Below are 19,697 nucleotides of genomic sequence, written 5' to 3'. Positions count from 1 at the left end.
CATATGCAAGTTAACCATTTTTTAAAGATATTTTATGTTTGTTAAAAATTATTTTGCAGATGGGGGATGGGTAACTTTCGGTTATTTGTAGCATGTTGTTATTCTAAGTAAAGTGAAAAAAGATGCATGCAATCTGTAAAAATCCAAACATTTGTCTGTAATTGTATTCAGTTTATAAATAAGTTTGGATTTATCCACTTTCTTTCTAAAAAAAAGAAGTAATATTTGTTTGGTTTTTTTTCACAAAAAGACATTTTCCGGAGTAATTTTAGTAGCCTCCATTTTAAGGTCACTTCCGTTTTCTATGGCCACGTGAAGCGTGTGAAGGCAGTGATTTGAGTTTGAATAATCAAAACATTGTCAGAAGTTTGAGCTAAGCATTATTGGTGGTCTCGTTATTTTAAACAAAACTTAACAATTGTTATTAATATATAAGGCCAATTAGCACGAAGAAAAAGCAACGGCAGCTGTTGTGTAGTTGTAAGCATACTGGACCGGCAATCCAGAGAGCCGTGTTTCGAGTCCCGGCTGCGTCGTGCCGATCTTTCGTGCGATTTTTCTATGTATAATTTCCCGCTCATGACTTTCTTTTATATATATCGTTTTAATGTTAGAATCCCGACTTTTATAATGTTTGTTTTTCAAAAACATTGACCCTTTACCTCATTTATACGCGAATCAACGCACTTTCGACCCCACCCCTTTGCCCTTTGAGGCCTCAAATAATGAAAAAATAACTTATTTAGGCCCAAGCACTTGTTTTTGTTTGAGGATATTGCTACAAAAGTGATCACTTTTTTTCTGCGCCGGTCCCTATAAAGATTCATCAGGGGGATGCCAGAGGGGAATTTTGTGATGTTTTGCTACAAACTAGTACCAAATATCTTAGGTTTAGACATTATTTTCATGGCAGAAGATTTATATTATTTCCTTAGATACCGGCTCTAGGCCATGCTCTTTGACAGTAGAAGATTTTTAAGTTTATAGTATAGGTAAATAATTATAATCAATGACCCCCGGGACGGGGACAATTTAGACCCAATCGCTATAATTTGAACAATCTTGGTAAAGGTGTAATACACAATGTTTCATGCCTAATATCTAACCTCTAGCCTTTGTCAAAACAGAAAAGATGATTTTATTTTTAAAGTTTTTACTATATACATAAAAGGAAAATCAATGACACCCTGGAAGAAGGCAGCTCTACGACAGGGTTGGGGCTGTCGTACGACGTTTCTGTGACGTCAATACTGGCGATCACTGTATACATGTATACATGCTCAGCACATTATTTTTTTGAAATAACTTTTTCAGAATAAAAAAAACATATTTCAATTGTTTTTTGTTTGTTTAATGTCAAACGCTTATATATGGGCTTTATACATGCGCTCTAAGTATAGAAAGAAACAGAATATACAAAGCTTATACCCTATAAAAATGTCTAAAATATCGTTCATTTGGAGCAAATATGCCCTTACGGTCATACTCTATTCTATTAATAATGAGTTCCAAAGATTTCTTCGGAAAATAGAATAAAAAATAAATTTACTCACATCTTTTTTATTTCACATTTGGAAAAATCATAATATTTTTACTAGATTTTACATAAATAGATATTTCTTTGAAGAAAACCCATATGGTATAAAATAAAGGACACCGGAAAGTTACCGTGGTCATGACTCCGGAAAAACAATTTTAAAAAGAAAAAAAATAGTCAATAGAATATAAAAAAGTTCAAAAAGACAAGGCGACATTAACTAAAAGTTACCGTGGATGAAAATCACTAATGTTTAAGTTATCAAATTTTATGATAAACTGCAATATACAGTGTAGATATAATATTTCAGTCTGCACAATTTGCATGGTGTATTAATTATGCATTTTAATTCTTAAAAAAATCTAGAATCCGAACTGTAACTACGTAATTTGCAATCCCGGGGTGTGGAGTTATTTAGTATACTACAACTACATGAGATATACGTATATATATATAGTAGCCTGGGATTCAGACGTTGATATATTTTTTGCTTATTCATAACTTACGCGCTATTTCATACTCGATCGTCATAGATAACACAACATCTCTGGTTTTGATAGTATCAATATATGTCGATTTGCCGACAAGAAGCACATAAAAAAATCGACAGACTGGCCCCCCACCCCCCCCCCCCCCCCAACGTTGCAGGGCCAATTTAACCCAAGGGCTTTTTATTTGCACAAACTTGGTAGACACCCATAAGAAGATGTTTCATGCTAAACATCTAAGCTGTAGCTCATTGGGCTTTTTAAAAGAAGATTTTTTTTAAAGTTTTTACTATACACATATAGTTAAAAACAATGACAACCCTGGGGCCGGGCCAGTTTTGACCCCAGGGCTTTTATTTGAACAAACTTTGTAAACACTTACTAGAAGATGTTTCATGCTAAATATCTAAACTCTAGCTATTTGGGTTTTTTCAAAGAAGATTTTAAGTTTTTGCTATACACATATAAAGAAAATCAATGACCCCCGGGGCGGGGCCAATTTTGACCCCAGGTCTTTTATTTGAACAAACTTTGTAGACACCTATTAGAACATGTTTGATGCTAAATATCTTAGCCATAGCTCTTTGAGTTCTTTAAAAGAAGATTTTAAGTTTTTACTATATGCATATAGGGAAAATCAATGAACCCCCGGGGTGGGGGCCAATTTTGACCCTAGGGCTTTTATTTGAACAAACTTGGTAGACACTTATTAGAACATGTTTCATGCTAAATATCTTAGCTCTAACTCTTTTGGTTCTTTAAAAGAAGATTTTTTAAGTTTTTACTATATGCATATAGGGAAAATCAATGACCCCCTGGGGCGGGGCCAATTTTGACCCCAGGGCTTTTATTTGAACAAACTTGGTAGACACCTATTAGAACATGTTTGATGCTCAATATCTTAGCCATAGCTCTTTGAGTTCTTTAAAAGACAATTTTTTAAGTTTTTACTATATGCATATAGGGAAAATAAATGACCAACCGGGGCGGGGCCAATTTTGACCCCAGGGCTTTTATTTGAACAAACTTGGTAGACACTCACTAGAAGATGTTTCATGCCAAATATCTAAGCTCTAGCTCTTATGATTTTTTAAAAGAAGATATTTAAAGATTTTTCTTTTGGTTGCCATGGCAACCAGAGTTCTGCATGGAATTAAATTCTTTGAACAATTTTTAAAGGTGACCACCAAAGGAACATTCCTGTGAAGTTTGGATGAAATTGGCTTGGTGGTTTATGAGGAGATGTCATTTAAAGTAAAAGTTTACGGACGGACGACAGACGGACGACGGACGGACGCCGGACGAAAAGCGATCACAAAAGCTCACCCTGTCACTTTGTGACAGGTGAGCTAACAACAACAAAAAAGCTACATTTTAAAGTTAAATATTTCATATAAATTACAAGTTGGAACAAAACAAAAACAGCGTGTTACGTTTCAATTTAAAAGCAGTGCGCTTAATATAACTTTACGAAAATATGTCAAAACAGCAATTCATTATTTCGATACTTTAGCAATAGTAAATCTATAACATTAATTATGTATATTTATTTCAAACAACGAGAAGGAACAGAACTAGTAAGAAATCTTGTTTGTACTGAATTCCTCGGAAAATGGGTAAAAATGTGCGCCACACGTTATACTAGAAACATTGGGTGCCATTTAAGTAATTTATATGTACAAATCATTGGTTTTATCATGATAGCTAGTACTTTAAACATAATTTTGGCGTTTCTTAAAAACAGCTACAATTGTTTCTAACGCGCAAAAATCCTTTCATAAAGGCCCATAAAGTCCTAGAAATACTTTTTTTAAGCTTTATATTTATATATATATATATATTTTTTTTTTTATTTTTATTTCCATTATCATTAACCTGAACTATCGTTTGCTTCTGTTAATTTTTGCCAATCGAGTACGGTGTTAATGATTTAGTAATTTGTATGAAAGTCAAAATTTTGCTACAATAATAATTTTAATACTTTCACATTCACCACTACTTTCTCAAGAAATACAGACAAAACAAAAAGGTAAGTCTGCACAAACTGCATGATATATTAATTATGTATTTCAATTATTTTTAAGACTTGAAAAAAAAATAGAATCCGAACTGTATTTACAATGCCGGGAGTAGGGAATTATTTAGAATACTACATGAAATATATGTATAAATACATATAAACAATTAATATAATTCCGAAAAAACACTAACAAACAAATATACATGACACTTTAAAGTGAAATATTTCATTAAGATTACAAATTGGAACAGAATACAAAACAGCGTGTTCCGTTTCAATTAAAAAAGCAAAATAAACAAAAAAATCAAAACAGCAATTCATTATTTCGATGCATTGGCAATGGTATATCTATAATATACATGTATATTATATTTTTTTGTTTCAAACAACGAGCAATACAAGGGACTAGTTAAAGTGTGTACCGTATTTCTCGGAAAATACTATGAAAAATGGCTATACTCGAATGCTTTCGACAATCATAATTCAGGTTGTTTTTTTAATTTTATATATAATGTAGGTAGCTTGTTTAGTCACGGGTACTCTGCACCTTATCTCGTTAAAATCAGTTGAGTAACAGCAAAGTTTGAAAAAAATGTGCGTGTTCCTTACGTGGTGTAACTACTTTCAATCCGTATTAACTCCGAGGTTATTATAGATAAAAGCCGTGACGTTCCGATTTATCGCCACACGATTTATTTGAAAAGTCCGGTGCTATTTGAAAATTGACAGTTAGCTTTTAATTTACTATTAAAGTACTATAAACATACTTTTTGGCGTTTCTTAAAAATGCTTTTGATTTTTTAGTTTTCTGTTTTAATTTCCAAAAGTGGCTGATCGGTCGTTTCCATCTTTTGCGTCTGTTAATTTTTGGAAATTTAGTTGTGATAGTTATTTAGTATTTTGTTTAAAAGTCAAATTTGTTGACATTTTTGGTTAATAATTTTACATTCACCGCTTCAAGTCATAAGCGGTTGCATGCTTTAAAATAGTTATTTAAACGTTATAAAACCCGTGTTCGCTCTGGTAAAAAGAAACTCGCTTCTGAGACATGATATGCCTTTAGCATTCAGTACAGACCCGGCATTAAGGGTGTAACCTAGTATTTTAAGGGGTGAATCGAGTTCAGAAAATATATGCTGTTTTTCTCACTAAAATATTCTATGAATGACATTAAAAATTATTTATTCGTTTTATAATAATCATGTAAATTTATCTGTTTGATTTAATTTAAATTCCATCAATACTTTTAGTACTTTGATTTCATATGTGACGTCAAAGCGCGCACTGACTAGGCTGTGTCTCGCGTGAATTATTGTCTACGACAAAGGCTACGACGACGCAGAAACACAACGTCTGCGACACGTTTCATAAAACGGTCGTACGACATTGTCGCAGACGTACGACGCCGACAAGAAATTGTCGTAGACTACGACACGTTGATAAAACGGCCCCTGGGCCATAGGAATACGTAGTTTATAAACATTATCAAAATACGCAAATACCTTTCTTTTCGTTCGCCACGTTCGCCAACCTGTTCATCAGATAAGACTTTCCTGTCCTATATTGGCCAATTACAACAACAACAGTTACAGGTTCAGATATACAACTTATCTGTGCCATACCATCTTCTGAACTATTTTGGACCCAATGGAAATAATTTCTAAACAGCTCGCCCTCTATGTCCATGCTTCCATTCTCTGAATAACAAACACAATTCATTTATCAATTAATTTTGCATAAACATTTTCATTTGTCTTCCAAATATAAAAACAACTTTTAAAATTATCAAAGCTGACATTTAAATGAAATAGGCTTAAGATTTGTCACCGATGTTTGAGCTGTAAAAATTTCTAATAACTATAAATAATTAATATAAATTTAAAAAGTTTCAAAATTGATTTTTACGACGCAAGAAAAATAGATGAGTGATATATTTGATATCATGTTAGTAAGGAATTGTGTAATATTATATGTTATTTTGGTTTTGGAGTGATATATGTGGATATATTACCTGTTAAGATTTTATATCACCCGAGCCGTTAGGCGAGGGTGATATTTTATCTTGGCAGGTAATATATCCACATATATCACTCCAAAACCAAAATGATAATTTTATTACCCTTCCCCTGCCGAGTTTAGACGATTTTTTAAAAAAATCATTGCTGTTTCAAATGAAACGTCGAAATAAGATTCCCTTTAGGATACCTCTTCGTCACAACATGACGTCACATAAATACATGACGTATTTTTCCCGTACCTTACGAAAGTAAAAAAGAGAAAAGGAGTAGTCTGTTGAACGCACTTTTTTGTAATTAATATCAAGCTTTCACAAGGTCATATTTGTTTTCGATACTGATGGTTATATGTATCATTACTCTACTTTGGTAAATATTTATCATTTGACAGTTAAAAAGTGCTTTTAAATCGGAATTTACACCGCGTATAATCGAACCGTACGCGCATCACCTCAGCGCATATTGTTTACAACGTTGGGTACCAAACGGGGAAATTTAGTGTGTATATTACCCGTCTGGCTCGGTTATATCAATTTCTTTCGGGTGATCAATATCCAATCAAAAAGGCGGAAAAAATCTGGAAGGGTAATAAATATGTATAAGTTGCAATAAACATATTTAGTGGCAGATAAACGGAAAAAAAAAGATTTTTTCAACAGGAATAAGTTTTAAAACACTCAAATTCTGACTTTTTAGTAACCTTCTCCAGGTCAATTATGTTAAGGTCTTTTTGCACTTTGCTTATTCAGCTTTTATTTTTGTCTGATTGTTTTCATGTTTGAGAGATTGATAACTTGTCTTCTTCTTTTGGATTGAGTTAGAGGTTATTGGATCAAGTCACCTGTGCTTAAAATATTTTTTTACACTTTCGCCTATACAGCCTTTATTTATGGACAGATGTTTTTCATATTGACATGAAGATAATTTGCATAGTATTTCTCCTTTTGATTTAGTAAGAGGTCAGTGGGTCAAGGTCACGTGAATGTGCCAATAATAGATTTCTGAACATTTGTTTATACAGTCTTTTTTGATTTATGTATTTCATATTTGAAAAGTATATATATTGCATGGTCTTCATCCTTTGGATTGAGTTAGTGGTCAGTTTAATCAAGGTCACCTGATCTAAATATAGATTTTTACACTCTTGTCTATGTAGCCTATATCTTTAGACAGACGTCTTTCATATTTTGCAGACCGATAATAAACATGATGGCTTTCCTTTCGATTGAATTATGAATCAGTGGGTCAAGTTTTAGAGTGCCAAGAATAGATTTCTACACATTTACTTATACAGCCTTAGGCAGCACACCACACTAAATGAAGCCGCAGCTTCGAATGGCCAGGGAGGATTTCATGGATATAGTGACTATTGTGACCGAGACAAGGCCAATATATTGAACACGCAGTTCCAATCAGTTTTCTCCAGTGCCTCTCCACTGTCTCTAAAACAAACTTGCATGCAAAAACTTTATTACCTTGACCCCAAAAAATACTGTAAATACCCTCAAATGGATGATATATCTGTCAGCAAAAATGGGGTGCTGAAACTTCTTGCCAACCTAAAGATAGATAAAGCTGCAGGCCCAGACCTTGTTCGGCCGGTTGTCCTCAAAGAACTGAGGAATGAAATCACAGATATTATCACAATCCTATTCCAAAAATCTTTATCTTCTGATACAATTCCCTCTGACTGGACCAAAGCCTACGTTTGCCCTATTTACAAAAAAGGTGACAGCACAGATCCAGCCAACTATCGACCGATTTCATTAACATGTATCCTTTGCAAAACGCTTGAACACATTGTCGCCTCACATCTCTCTTCACACTTCAGTAACCACAACATTCTCTTCGACCTTCAACATGGCTTTAGGGAGAAACGCTCCTGTGAAACACAGCTTATTGAACTAACAGACTCCCTTGTCAACAACATCTCAGCAGGGAAACAAACAGATCTTATTCTCCTTGACTTTAGTAAAGCCTTTGATAAAGTAAATCATCGTAAACTTCTCCTTACCCTCCAAGAAAACGGTGTCTCCACACAAATTCTCAATTGGACACGTTCCTTCCTGACAGGTCGGAGCCAAACTGTTGTACTGGAAGATGAACACTCTACAGAAGTCCCTGTAAACTCTGGTGTCCCCCAAGGCTCCGTCCTCGGCCCACTCTGCTTCCTGATCTACATTAATGAACTTCCATCTTTCTGTCTCCAAGTCCCAAATTCGCCTCTTTGCTGATGACACTGTGGTTTACATTACTATAAACTCGTCTTCAGACTCACAATCCCTCCAGGAGGATCTTGATAAGATGCAAATATGGGAAAGGGAGTGGACATGGAATTCAACCCCTCAAATGTCAAGTCCTTCACATCACTAAAAACAAAAAGTCATCAACAACAAGTACTTCCTTCATGGCCAAGCTTTAACATCAGTTCCTAGCTCAAAATACCTTGCCTTGACTTGTCCAGCAGACCTGAACTACAACACACATATCTCAAGAATTACATCAAATGCAAACAAACCCTAGGATTCATAAAACGAAATATCAATACAAAAAATGAAAAAGTAAAAACAACTAGCTATATAAATCCCTAGTAAGACCCCAGTTAGAATACGCATCAACTGTTTGGAGCCCTACACACAATCAAACATCCAAAAAATAGAGAAAGTCCAAAGACGAGCGATACGCTGGGTAAAACAGGATTACTCCCTTTGTCATCAGTTACAGCCATGCAGAAAGATCTTGGCTGGCGTTCTCTCGAGCATCGCAGACTAGACTTTAGACTTATTATGTTTTTAAAATTTACCATAACCTAGTAGCCATTAGCCTTCCCACCTACATTAAAACTCCATCTAGGCTTACTAGACATATGCATCCCTCTCTCTTAGGAAAATACAGGTTACATCAGACTACCATAAGTTCTCCTTCTTCCCACTGTATCACACTTTGGAACCAGCTCCCAAGGAACATTGTCACCCTGCCTGATCTAGATCAATACAAACAGGCAGTGGTTAAGATACAGTATTAGTTGACTTGTTGTGTTTTTACTTTTAAATCTTTCTTTCACCCTTACTAACAAAAATATTTTAACAATGACTAGAAGTTTTCAATGTCTCTCACTGTCCTGATCATGTTCATTTTCAGGTTTTTACTTTCTCTCACACCTTTTACTAACACACCGACGCGCACAATTTCCTGCCTATAACACTCGCGAGAGGGGTTGGCAGTATTCAGAGATAGATAGATAGATTTAAATGACTGGTTGTCTTTAAAATGCATTTTCAGCATGAAATTTGTTTTTGTGACATGTAATATGATCATTGGCAAATTCGAAAACATGGTTAGAAATCACATGCTGATAATTATTGATGTCAAGGTCGCCATTGTTTGTAAACATTGCTTTTAAACAGCATGCTCGGTGAAAACAAGTAATTTAACAGGGGGGTACAAACTTTCAGCAATAGCAAAAAATCTACAAGGCCAAGCACCTATTTCTTTGTGATATTTTGCATTCATAGGGAGTTGCTAAAGCAGTGACAGAGTTTTTGTAGACCGTATATTTGCAGATATTTTTTGCCGGAGGGACGAAAAATGTTGTTTTGGGTCTCGGACCACTATAGATTTTTGGCTTTTACGGAATGAATTGGATTTTTTAACTGCCTGACTGTTGCACATGGGATGATTTCATTACAGATTTGCAATGGTATGACATATATGTTCTTAATAAAATGTGTTTTCTTTTTCCAGGTTGTGTAGTTTGGGATCAGATTTATCAGACATATTGCTTGTAGGACATTGACGGCAGAAACTTGAAATTTAGTGTGGAGTGCTACCTTATACATTTTTCTAACGCTTTCAGTGGTATTTTCGCAATAACTTTAAAACTACCGAAAAGAACCGAAAGTATATATAATGTACATACAAATAAGGAAATATAAATAAATACAGATGCCATTGTTTGATATAATATTTACAATACAATCAGTCTAAAACAACAGATTTTGTTAATAATCCAACGAAATCTGATTTTTTTTCAAACTATTCAAGTTTTATAATATTTTTTTTTACAATCGCTGTTATCATTATATATTATTATCTTTTTTCTTTTTATTCTCCGCCTCTCTAAAAAAATCGATAAAAATTGTTAAATTGCTCGTTTGGGCATCGGTTTTATTTTTTGTAAGTACTCAATTTTACAGGCGCAGTGCAGGTGCAACGTGTGCTTACTGGTAAGTAATACATGCACGTTCTAAGTAGTTTAGAAAAACGCTTTAATTCATAGTCATTGACATTTGCAGCAGTTATAAGGATTTTTTGGTATTTTGAAATGCCGAAACTGTCAAAGCAAGAAAGAGCAAGAGCGATTTGTCTAAATGAAGGTAATGCGAGTTACAATGTATAATGTTGCCAGTCATGATTATAATTTCGTTTTCGATCAGACTTTAAAAAGAGAATTTTAATATAACTTAGGCCATTTTCGGGAGCATGCAAATTTTGTTCATTTTCAGGTTGCAAGAATGCAGAACGTGACCACACATCAGTAATACGTCTGATAAGATTACTGACCATGACTTTCATTAAATCAGTAATTGTATTTATCCGATAAATTTTGCAACTTTTTAAGGTTTGGGCTGCATCAAAAAGAATCTTTAAAATACGGAGATGTCTGTTGTTTCTTTTCCACCTAACACAGTCTGATATATTTCTTTAACCGCTCTGAAAATTTCATTAAATTATCCTTAAAAATATTGCGAAAAGGCTACTGGTAGCGTTAGAAAAGTTTATTTTAAAAGTGTATATACGAGGGGGCGTTCAATATATTCGTGGACTTATGTCCTTACTTTTTTTCTTCATTTCAGAAGCAATTTTAATTTAAAGTATTAATTGATAGCGTTGTTATTCCTTTTCAAAACAATAAAATTCAATTTTCATATCCATGGTAACGCACCAGCGCCCCAGTACAAATTTTCGCAATGAACTTATTTTTAAAGATCCTGTATGGTGTTATTAAAGTTGTAACCACTATTAAGTGAAATTTTATATGCATGTATGTAGATAATTATGATTCTAAAACAATTTTCAAACATCGAAGTATATGTAAAATATGTACTGCAAATATTTGTTCACATTATATGTAATCATTAAAATATATGTATATATTTCTTATTGAAAGATTTGACTTAAACTTTATCGAAAATAAATTTCTAATTACCTCCCTTTATTAACATGAATTTTCCATTTGGTAACATCTTTACAAATAATGTTTTTTGGAACTTACAATATTGTTAAATCTCCATTTGAGCATTAGATTTATTTTATAAAACCATGACAACATATTTAGGCGTGTAAACTTATTACTGTCTTAATAAGATAATTTGTTAAAGGTTCGGGAAAGTAATGTATGACGTTATGACGACGTTTTCTGAAAAGATGACGTCATTTGGACGTTGAAGTTTGAATAAACAACATTTCCGTTCAAACTCCTCACAGTGATTACCTCCCTTGGCAGAATTGTAATCACTGCCTTCACAGACGTCACATGATGATGAAAGTCACATGACGTAACGTCGAAATTCAAATGTAAATATCGACCGTTACATAGAAAATCTAACGTCATTTTTCTCTTTCTGTTTTATTTTTAACTTTTTGTACCTACGCCCGTTATATTTCCTCAAAAAATTATCAAAACCGTGTTTACTTTTTAAAATAAATATAAAAATTGAAAAAATTCATATCGTCAAAAATCTTGACGAAAATGTTGTGATGGCAGAGATCTAATCCTGCTGTAAGGGGAGATCACTGCGTAGGAGATTGATTTCCGTTGTGAGAACATCAACAGAATTGACGTCAGAAATGATGTCACACGAAAATCTAGAAACCAGGACAATTATCAAATTGTGCTAGGATCTTGGGAGAACATCGACTGACACTTGTTAAAGATCCATAGGTTCATGTAATTGCGGTTATATACCACACTTTAGTGACATTATATATATATAATATATATATATATATATATATATATATATATATATATGCTTCTAAAAAATTTTCAAACAGCGAATACTTTATAGAAAATAATTTTATTACCTCCCTTTATTTACATGAAATGTTTAATTTCGGTAATATCTTTATAAATAATGTTTTTTGGAACTTACAAAATTGATAAATCTTAATTTGAGCATCATATTTATGATATAAAATGATAAAAAAAAATGTGTTACAAGATCTTTAAATGCTGCAAAAAGTCGAAGGAAGACATGTGTTTGCCGTGTGTTTGTTTAAACGTTTCTCTGAAGGTCGAGCAAGTATTCAGGACGACACAAGATCAGGCAGGAATGCGCACGTTAATGAATCACACTTAACGTCAATTAAGGAAGCGTTAGAGTTTGAAAGCCGTGTGACAGTTATGGAGTTATCGAAGATTGCCGGCTTGAGTGTAGGCACTGTACATAAAAGTTGAAGGTGCGAAAGGTTCAATTGATAATTTTTACATACATTGATGTATGTATTACGGGGAAACTATCAAAATTGTAATAAACTGCTAGTTTTCAAGATAATGATAAGATATGTACAGAACCCCAATTATTTTTAGACTTTTTATATTCTTATTTAATTTTTTGTTTATTTTAGATCTATTATTTCATTTAAATACACTTATTTTATTATATTACACTTTTTTGAAAATAATTACACTCATCAAATTATGTTGTTTTACACTCCCAAATTGTAAATTGTATTACTTTCATTGGTACTTTTACAATGGTATTGTATTGTATTTTTTAATATTTTCTTTCCATTAAAAAGAGCAATGCTTGTTGGATGTCACGCCTCTTTATAGATGTATAGATGGAAAGACCAGTTGCGGATTCAGCAGAATTTCTGCAAAGATATCGGTGACAGGGTGAAAATTTCCTCGACTATTATCACAAGTTATTACAACGTGACTACGGAAAGAACGACTCGAAACAGAATTATACAAGCTCTTCTCCACGGCTCACACTGGGGTTTGAGCTTATTAAGCATTCACCCCGCTCACCTGACTTAGCGCCTTTTGATAACGATCAAATCGAATATTAAAGGTTATAAATATGAATAATTTAAACAGCCACAGAACACAGCTTTTTTAAAATGTTTAATGAGAGGAAGCACGCTTCACAGGCCACAAATTACAAAATACTAGAAACTTTGTTTCCCAAACTCCTTAAGATTATTTTAGAATTGAGACAAATACATTATACGTTTCAAAAGATCCTGTCATATCCTTTTATTATTTTTAGAATGGCCAGTGACTTTCCGTGATTTCAGTTTGTAATTTAATAGTGACCATTGATAATGCTACATGTATTTAGTTTACCCCTATGTATTTAACAGGAAGTCAAACCATTCTCCGGAAAAAAAGACATTGGCACCCACTATAGCTTAAACCCATGTGCGATATCTGACTATAATGGCGCACCGGTTATTTCATTATTAAAATATAACTTTTAATGGGGTTATAAGCGTTACAAACCCGGTTTCATTAAATATTATAGGGAAATGAAAAAAACAAAAACAACAACAAACAAAAAACAAAAACATGAACTCTCTATCTCAAGTGATTGCTTGAGGTTAAATGAACGTTGATATAAAATGATAAATAAAACTGCCCGCATTATTTAAACGTGCTCGTAAAAAGTAAATTTATACCTGTTGATCCATTATTCATCATGATTGTTGCATGAAAATTGTTACTTGTCCAAAGGTAAGCTGAAATACACAATTGAAAAGCTATTAATATCTTTTTATACAAATTAGATTACTTTTTGTGTGAAGCAATGATACTTTAATATCCTGAATTCATGAACATATATTTATTGAACTTGGACTCTGTGGTCATCATAGCTTACAACGGTAGTCTTTATATAGACGCTTTCATATGACTATAGATAGCAAAACGTTATTAGAACACCTAATGTGTCACAGCTGTGAGAAACACATATTTCTATAGGGTTAACGTGAAAGATCATGCTTGAAAAAAAAACCAATATCATTATGGCATTAAACCATGATGAGAACTTTTAGAATTAACACAGAACAAACATTTTAGAACATATATTTTATTTTAGACTTGTACATAGTACATCGCCATGCAAATAGACAAACAAAACAATTATCACGGCACGTGGTCATGATAAAACAAAATACAATATGATACTTAATTAGGTACAAATGTAATAGAAAATACATTTGTTTACAATGAGAATGTTAAGATATGATATAACATAATATTTTCTCAAATAAAACAGTACTATAAATCCTACTGGCAACCTCACTGGATAGTGTATACCATATTTTACCCTAAAACTACCCCCCCCCCCCCCCGATAAGGGCGAAGGATATGGATATATGTTAACCAGCAGCAAAACTTTAAACTTACCTTTACAGTTTCATTTATAGAGAAATAGGAAATCTTTCACAGTATCATTAAAAAGTTATGCATGGATATATACAAATATCATAATTATGAAAGTGAATATACCTCAATAAAGAACAATGCATGATAACACAGACAAATACAAAAATACAATGTTATAAATAAAGATTGGGAAATTACGTTTTTAATTCCTAGAGGATATTTAAAAAGTCAAATATTTCAGGGTGTATTTCTGATCGCCAAACTTTCCTTAATGTATCTTGCTAAATTCATCAATAAAAGCTTGTAAATTTGAATGACGATGGTTCAAAATAAAAATACATTTTTTTTATTTATACCTTACGGATATTTGTGTAACAAGGACAAACCAGAATAAAATGATATTCATCTTTGATATCAATAGTATTACAACATTGACAATATCTCATGTTTCGTACTAATATATATATACACGTTTGTATCCTAAGAGAATGGGCAGATACTAGTAGTCTAATTCAGGAAATATACATTATTAAACTACGTAGTAAAAGGTCTTAGATCTTATATTTTCAATAATATCATGTCAATCTTGCATAAAGTTATTAATAAGTATTTTTTATTCTAGGAAACAATTAACAATCAATTTTACCACTATTTTACGGTAGGACAAAGGTGACATGTGTGTGTTTTTATTTATCTCGTGGCCACGAGATACTATGTCGTGGCCACGAGATAGCTAAGTCGTGGCCACGAGATACTAAGTCGTGGCCACGAAATAGCTATGTCGTGGCCACGAGATACTATGTCGTGGCCACGAGTTACTAAGTCGTGACCACGAGATAGCTAAGTCGTGGCCACGAGATACTATGTCGTGGCCACGAGTAACTATGTCGTGGCCACGAGATAGCTAAGTCGTGGCCACGAGATAAATAACCAATCAGATTACACCATTTATGTGAATGTCCCTAATTAACTAGACATGCGCTAGAGTACCCCTTTTTCACCAGCCTGTAAAATTGCCATTTATAAAACTTATTGATTTGTCAATAATTTTACATTTAGCGTCACTGTGACCCTGATTTTTGACCCAATGACCTCGAAATTATTAGATGTCATCTACTGATCAGGTGCAATGATCTTTCTGGGTTATATTTACCATAGTTTATCCTTTCTAAATTATTCATCAGACAAGGATTTTACCTTAAAGGCTATTTACTGTCCATGGACAATGTCTCTTACAAATAAAATAAACCAGGACTCATTCCTTCTCATGTTATCGTATAAACAAGGTGAAAGTAAGTTGTTAAGTTTAAAAAATTCATAATATATATAGTGTATTCTGATTGGTTAATTATCTCGTGGCCACGACTTAGCTATCTCGTTCCCACGACTTAGTAACTCGTGGCCACGACATAGTATGTCGTGGCCACCACGACTTAGTAACTCGTGGCCACGACTTAGTAACTCGTGGCAGCGACTTAGCTAATCCGTGGCCACGACATAGTATCTCTTGGCCACGACTTAGTAACTCGTGGCCACGACTAAGTAACTCGTGGCCACGACTTAGCTATCTCGTGGCCACGACATAGTAACTCGTGGCCACGAGATAAATAAAAACACACACATGTCACCTTTGTGCCACCGTACTATTTACATACAGTAGCAATCAGCAAAACTATATGTACACAATAATCGTTTAACTGTTTAACATACTAACCCAGCTATTATATCATTGTTCACAATTAATAACATTTTGTTCATAAACTTTTTTCATCAGTTTGGATTGTTTGACACCAAAACTTGATTATTTTAACAAAACGAATGGCCACCTCCCTAGTTCACTTTTAACCTGACATTGCATGTACTAGTTCTGAAATTTAGAACATTTTTACTAAAGATTTAAAAGGCCCCAACACTTCAGAAGAGTAATTTGAAATAGAACCTACAAATGAATCGAACAGCTGGCATTTGAGTTTAAGTTTTTATTATATGTTTTAACAATTATACAGGAAAACATTTTATGCCGTAAGGCCCTTGCCAATTAAATGTTCCTGGTTTAGAGCAAAGTTGCCAGTTATATTGAAAATAGTACACAGGTAGTTGAAAATATCAACTGTTTTTAACAAAAGTGAAAAAATAAAAGGTCTCACTTGCCAATTATATCCAGTTTTCCCAGGAAAAAACAATATGAGATGAGAAGGAAATTAAAGTATTTTGCTCATGCGCTCTATCTATAATTGGTTTCCCAGTTTTTCAAACTTTTTCAATAATCTTTTTCAAGATTTTCAAAAATAAGAAGGATAGGACGAAAAAATAACTAAATCGATATGAATGATAAGTTTGATCTTTTTGACTTTCATATTGCATATTTCTTTATAATATGTGCATATTTCTTTATAATATGAAGACAGTAACTTTCGATTTTGTTTTAAATTGATATCTATCTCGTTTAAATGTTAGAATCCCGGTCATTTATAATGGAATTTCCCTCTACCATAATTAGAATTTATGTTATTTATAGATGGAAATTCCATAATAAAAATTATTTTTAGCCTGGGTTTTCCACAACAAAATACGAAAATAACCTGGGAATCCAAGATGTTATTATTGATATACTTACAGAATTTAAAAGCGCACCAAAAATTATTAACGATAAAACAGAGATAAATAAAGAATCCCTAAAGAAAGCCCAACAAGATAAAATTGAAAATGTTGCAGACTCGGTTTGATTGAGCCTGTTCATGGACGGTTATAACCGTTCACGCCCTTAGCACCGGCTAAAGCAGTATTCAACATTTAACATGAACTGATAAAATTTGGAATTTTGAAGCACCCGCAGATGTGTTCATATGGCGGTTATCATGGAACGTTTAATGTGATACGTTAGTGCCATTCCATGAAAAGCAGCATATGGTCTCCAAGTTAAAATAATGCGTTTGCCCTAAACGAGAAAACAATGAGCGGAACTAAATAAAATGGAATTTTGAAAGGGAGTCAGAGGTTATGAAGCCTGCATATCACAGATGTGACGTCAAAAGACACAATTTAAAAGTAGGCAACATATCGTAAAGGTGATTCAACATTATTCAAGTAGGAATATTGGAGCACCCAACTTGTTTTGATCCTTGTTGTCGGACATTAAAGGTCTAATGGTCATTTGTCCCATACCCCTGATTTAAATATCATCTGAAAATTTTACACCTTCCAAAAATGTGTTTATATACCCTTCTTTATATGAATAAAAAATATATATTTATAATGAAAACGCAAATTTGAATTTGCCGTAGTTTTCGGTCTTTCGGTCCTTTGCAGCGGCATTTATGATAAATACAAATATATATTCAGACAAAAAAGAGAAATGACGTAACGTCATTGATATACGCCCGCCGTGGCGTTGTCTTCGCCTGTCGCGTTTTTATTTAGTGTTTAGTCCGTACTTAACTTATTTTCTTCAGATTTTTGATTGTCATTTGATATTGGTTTTCAGTCCCTATACTTTTGCGAGCCCAGTTATCGAAAAAGCACCGATTGTGTGCCGTTAATGTAAAACAGCGTCGCTATCGGTCTCCTTGGTCCGTATTCAGAAGATGGCATTGGTATAACTTGTCTCTTGTTCACCAACATAAATATAATCCTGCCAACGCCTACAGTAAACATTTTTCGATTTAAACGTGATCTGATTAGACATCGTACGCAAGCTGACTAAAGTTCAGATCTACTTATTTCTTTTATTGTAGATCTGATGACGACCATATATGTTTCGCCTTCTTTATAACTCGGATTTCCTGAGAAAGCTATTTTTAGTCATGCAATCAAACCGTTTGTTACATTGGCATCAAAAATACCGTTACCCGTGAAAGTTCAACAAGTTGTTGATTTTTGTTAAAAAAATATACATTTGAAATTATTTCTAAGAAATAATGGATATTCTTGTTAAAAACTTTGTGATTTCTCTAACTAAATCACTCCATGCGTATTATTTTCAATGATCAGCCAGAAACTGTTTTCTAATGTTATGAATTGTTACTATGACGGTATAGGGAGTGTACGTGTTTCAATTATTTTTTTACATATAAATGCTTTGATTTATAAATAATTATAACCGTACGAAATCGCATTCATAATTGTTTTCTCTTTTCGCATGCCACGTTCATTGTCCAATTTAAAACCCCGCCCACATCCATTACTTCGTATTTTGGCAGAAACCACGTAAAATAAGTCAACTTATTTTCCACATACACCAGTCCCGGTATGGTGTATGCAATATATTTACGCCCTTAGCACCGGCTAAAGCAGTATTCAACATTTAACATGAACTGATAAAATTTGGAATTTTGAAGCACCCGCAGATGTGTTCATATGGCGGTTATCATGGAACGTTTAATGTGATACGTTAGTGCCATTCCATGAAAAGCAGCATATGGTCTCCAAGTTAAAATAATGCGTTTGCCCTAAACGAGAAAACAATGAGCGGAACTAAATAAAATGGAATTTTGAAAGGGAGTCAGAGGTTATGAAGCCTGCATATCACAGATGTGACGTCAAAAGACACAATTTAAAAGTAGGCAACATATCGTAAAGGTGATTCAACATTATTCAAGTAGGAATATTGGAGCACCCAACTTGTTTTATCCTTGTTGTCGGACATTAAAGGTCTAATGGTCATTTGTCCCATACCCCTGATTTAAATATCATCTGAAAATTTTACACCTTCCAAAAATGTGTTTATATACCCTTCTTTATATGAATAAAAAATATATATTTATAATGAAAACGCAAATTTGAATTTGCCGTAGTTTTCGGTCTTTCGGTCCTTTGCAGCGGCATTTATGATAAATACAAATATATATTCAGACAAAAAAGAGAAATGACGTAACGTCATTGATATACGCCCGCCGTGGCGTTGTCTTCGCCTGTCGCGTTTTTATTTAGTGTTTAGTCCGTACTTAACTTATTTTCTTCAGATTTTTGATTGTCATTTGATATTGGTTTTCAGTCCCTATACTTTTGCGAGCCCAGTTATCGAAAAAGCACCGATTGTGTGCCGTTAATGTAAAACAGCGTCGCTATCGGTCTCCTTGGTCCGTATTCAGAAGATGGCATTGGTATAACTTGTCTCTTGTTCACCAACATAAATATAATCCTGCCAACGCCTACAGTAAACATTTTTCGATTTAAACGTGATCTGATTAGACATCGTACGCAAGCTGACTAAAGTTCAGATCTACTTATTTCTTTTATTGTA

General features: G+C 33.5%; 1 protein-coding gene across 2 annotated transcripts in view; it reads right to left on the bottom strand.

Moving 5' to 3' along the window:
* Window positions 1-16,882, bottom strand: part of LOC132719582 (uncharacterized) — a gene marked incomplete at its 3' end in the record, with an annotated part of 39,511 nt that extends 22,629 nt beyond the window's left edge. Inside the window, 3 exon segments of one of the 2 annotated variants that reach the window (XM_060703373.1) lie at window positions 5,548-5,742; window positions 13,747-13,806; window positions 16,603-16,882. In XM_060703373.1, the coding sequence (XP_060559356.1) occupies window positions 5,548-5,742; window positions 13,747-13,768 (217 nt within the window). 2 annotated transcript variants of the gene reach the window in all.
* Between the last annotated feature and the right edge of the window lie 2,815 nt (window positions 16,883-19,697).

This window comes from Ruditapes philippinarum, unplaced genomic scaffold (genome assembly GCF_026571515.1).
Source record: "Ruditapes philippinarum isolate M1 unplaced genomic scaffold, ASM2657151v2 ctg6211_1_1_1_1, whole genome shotgun sequence".
Taxonomy (NCBI): Eukaryota; Metazoa; Mollusca; class Bivalvia; order Venerida; family Veneridae; genus Ruditapes; species Ruditapes philippinarum.
The sequence above is the reverse complement of the archived record's forward strand: the minus strand, read 5'-3'. Positions and strand labels throughout refer to the sequence as shown.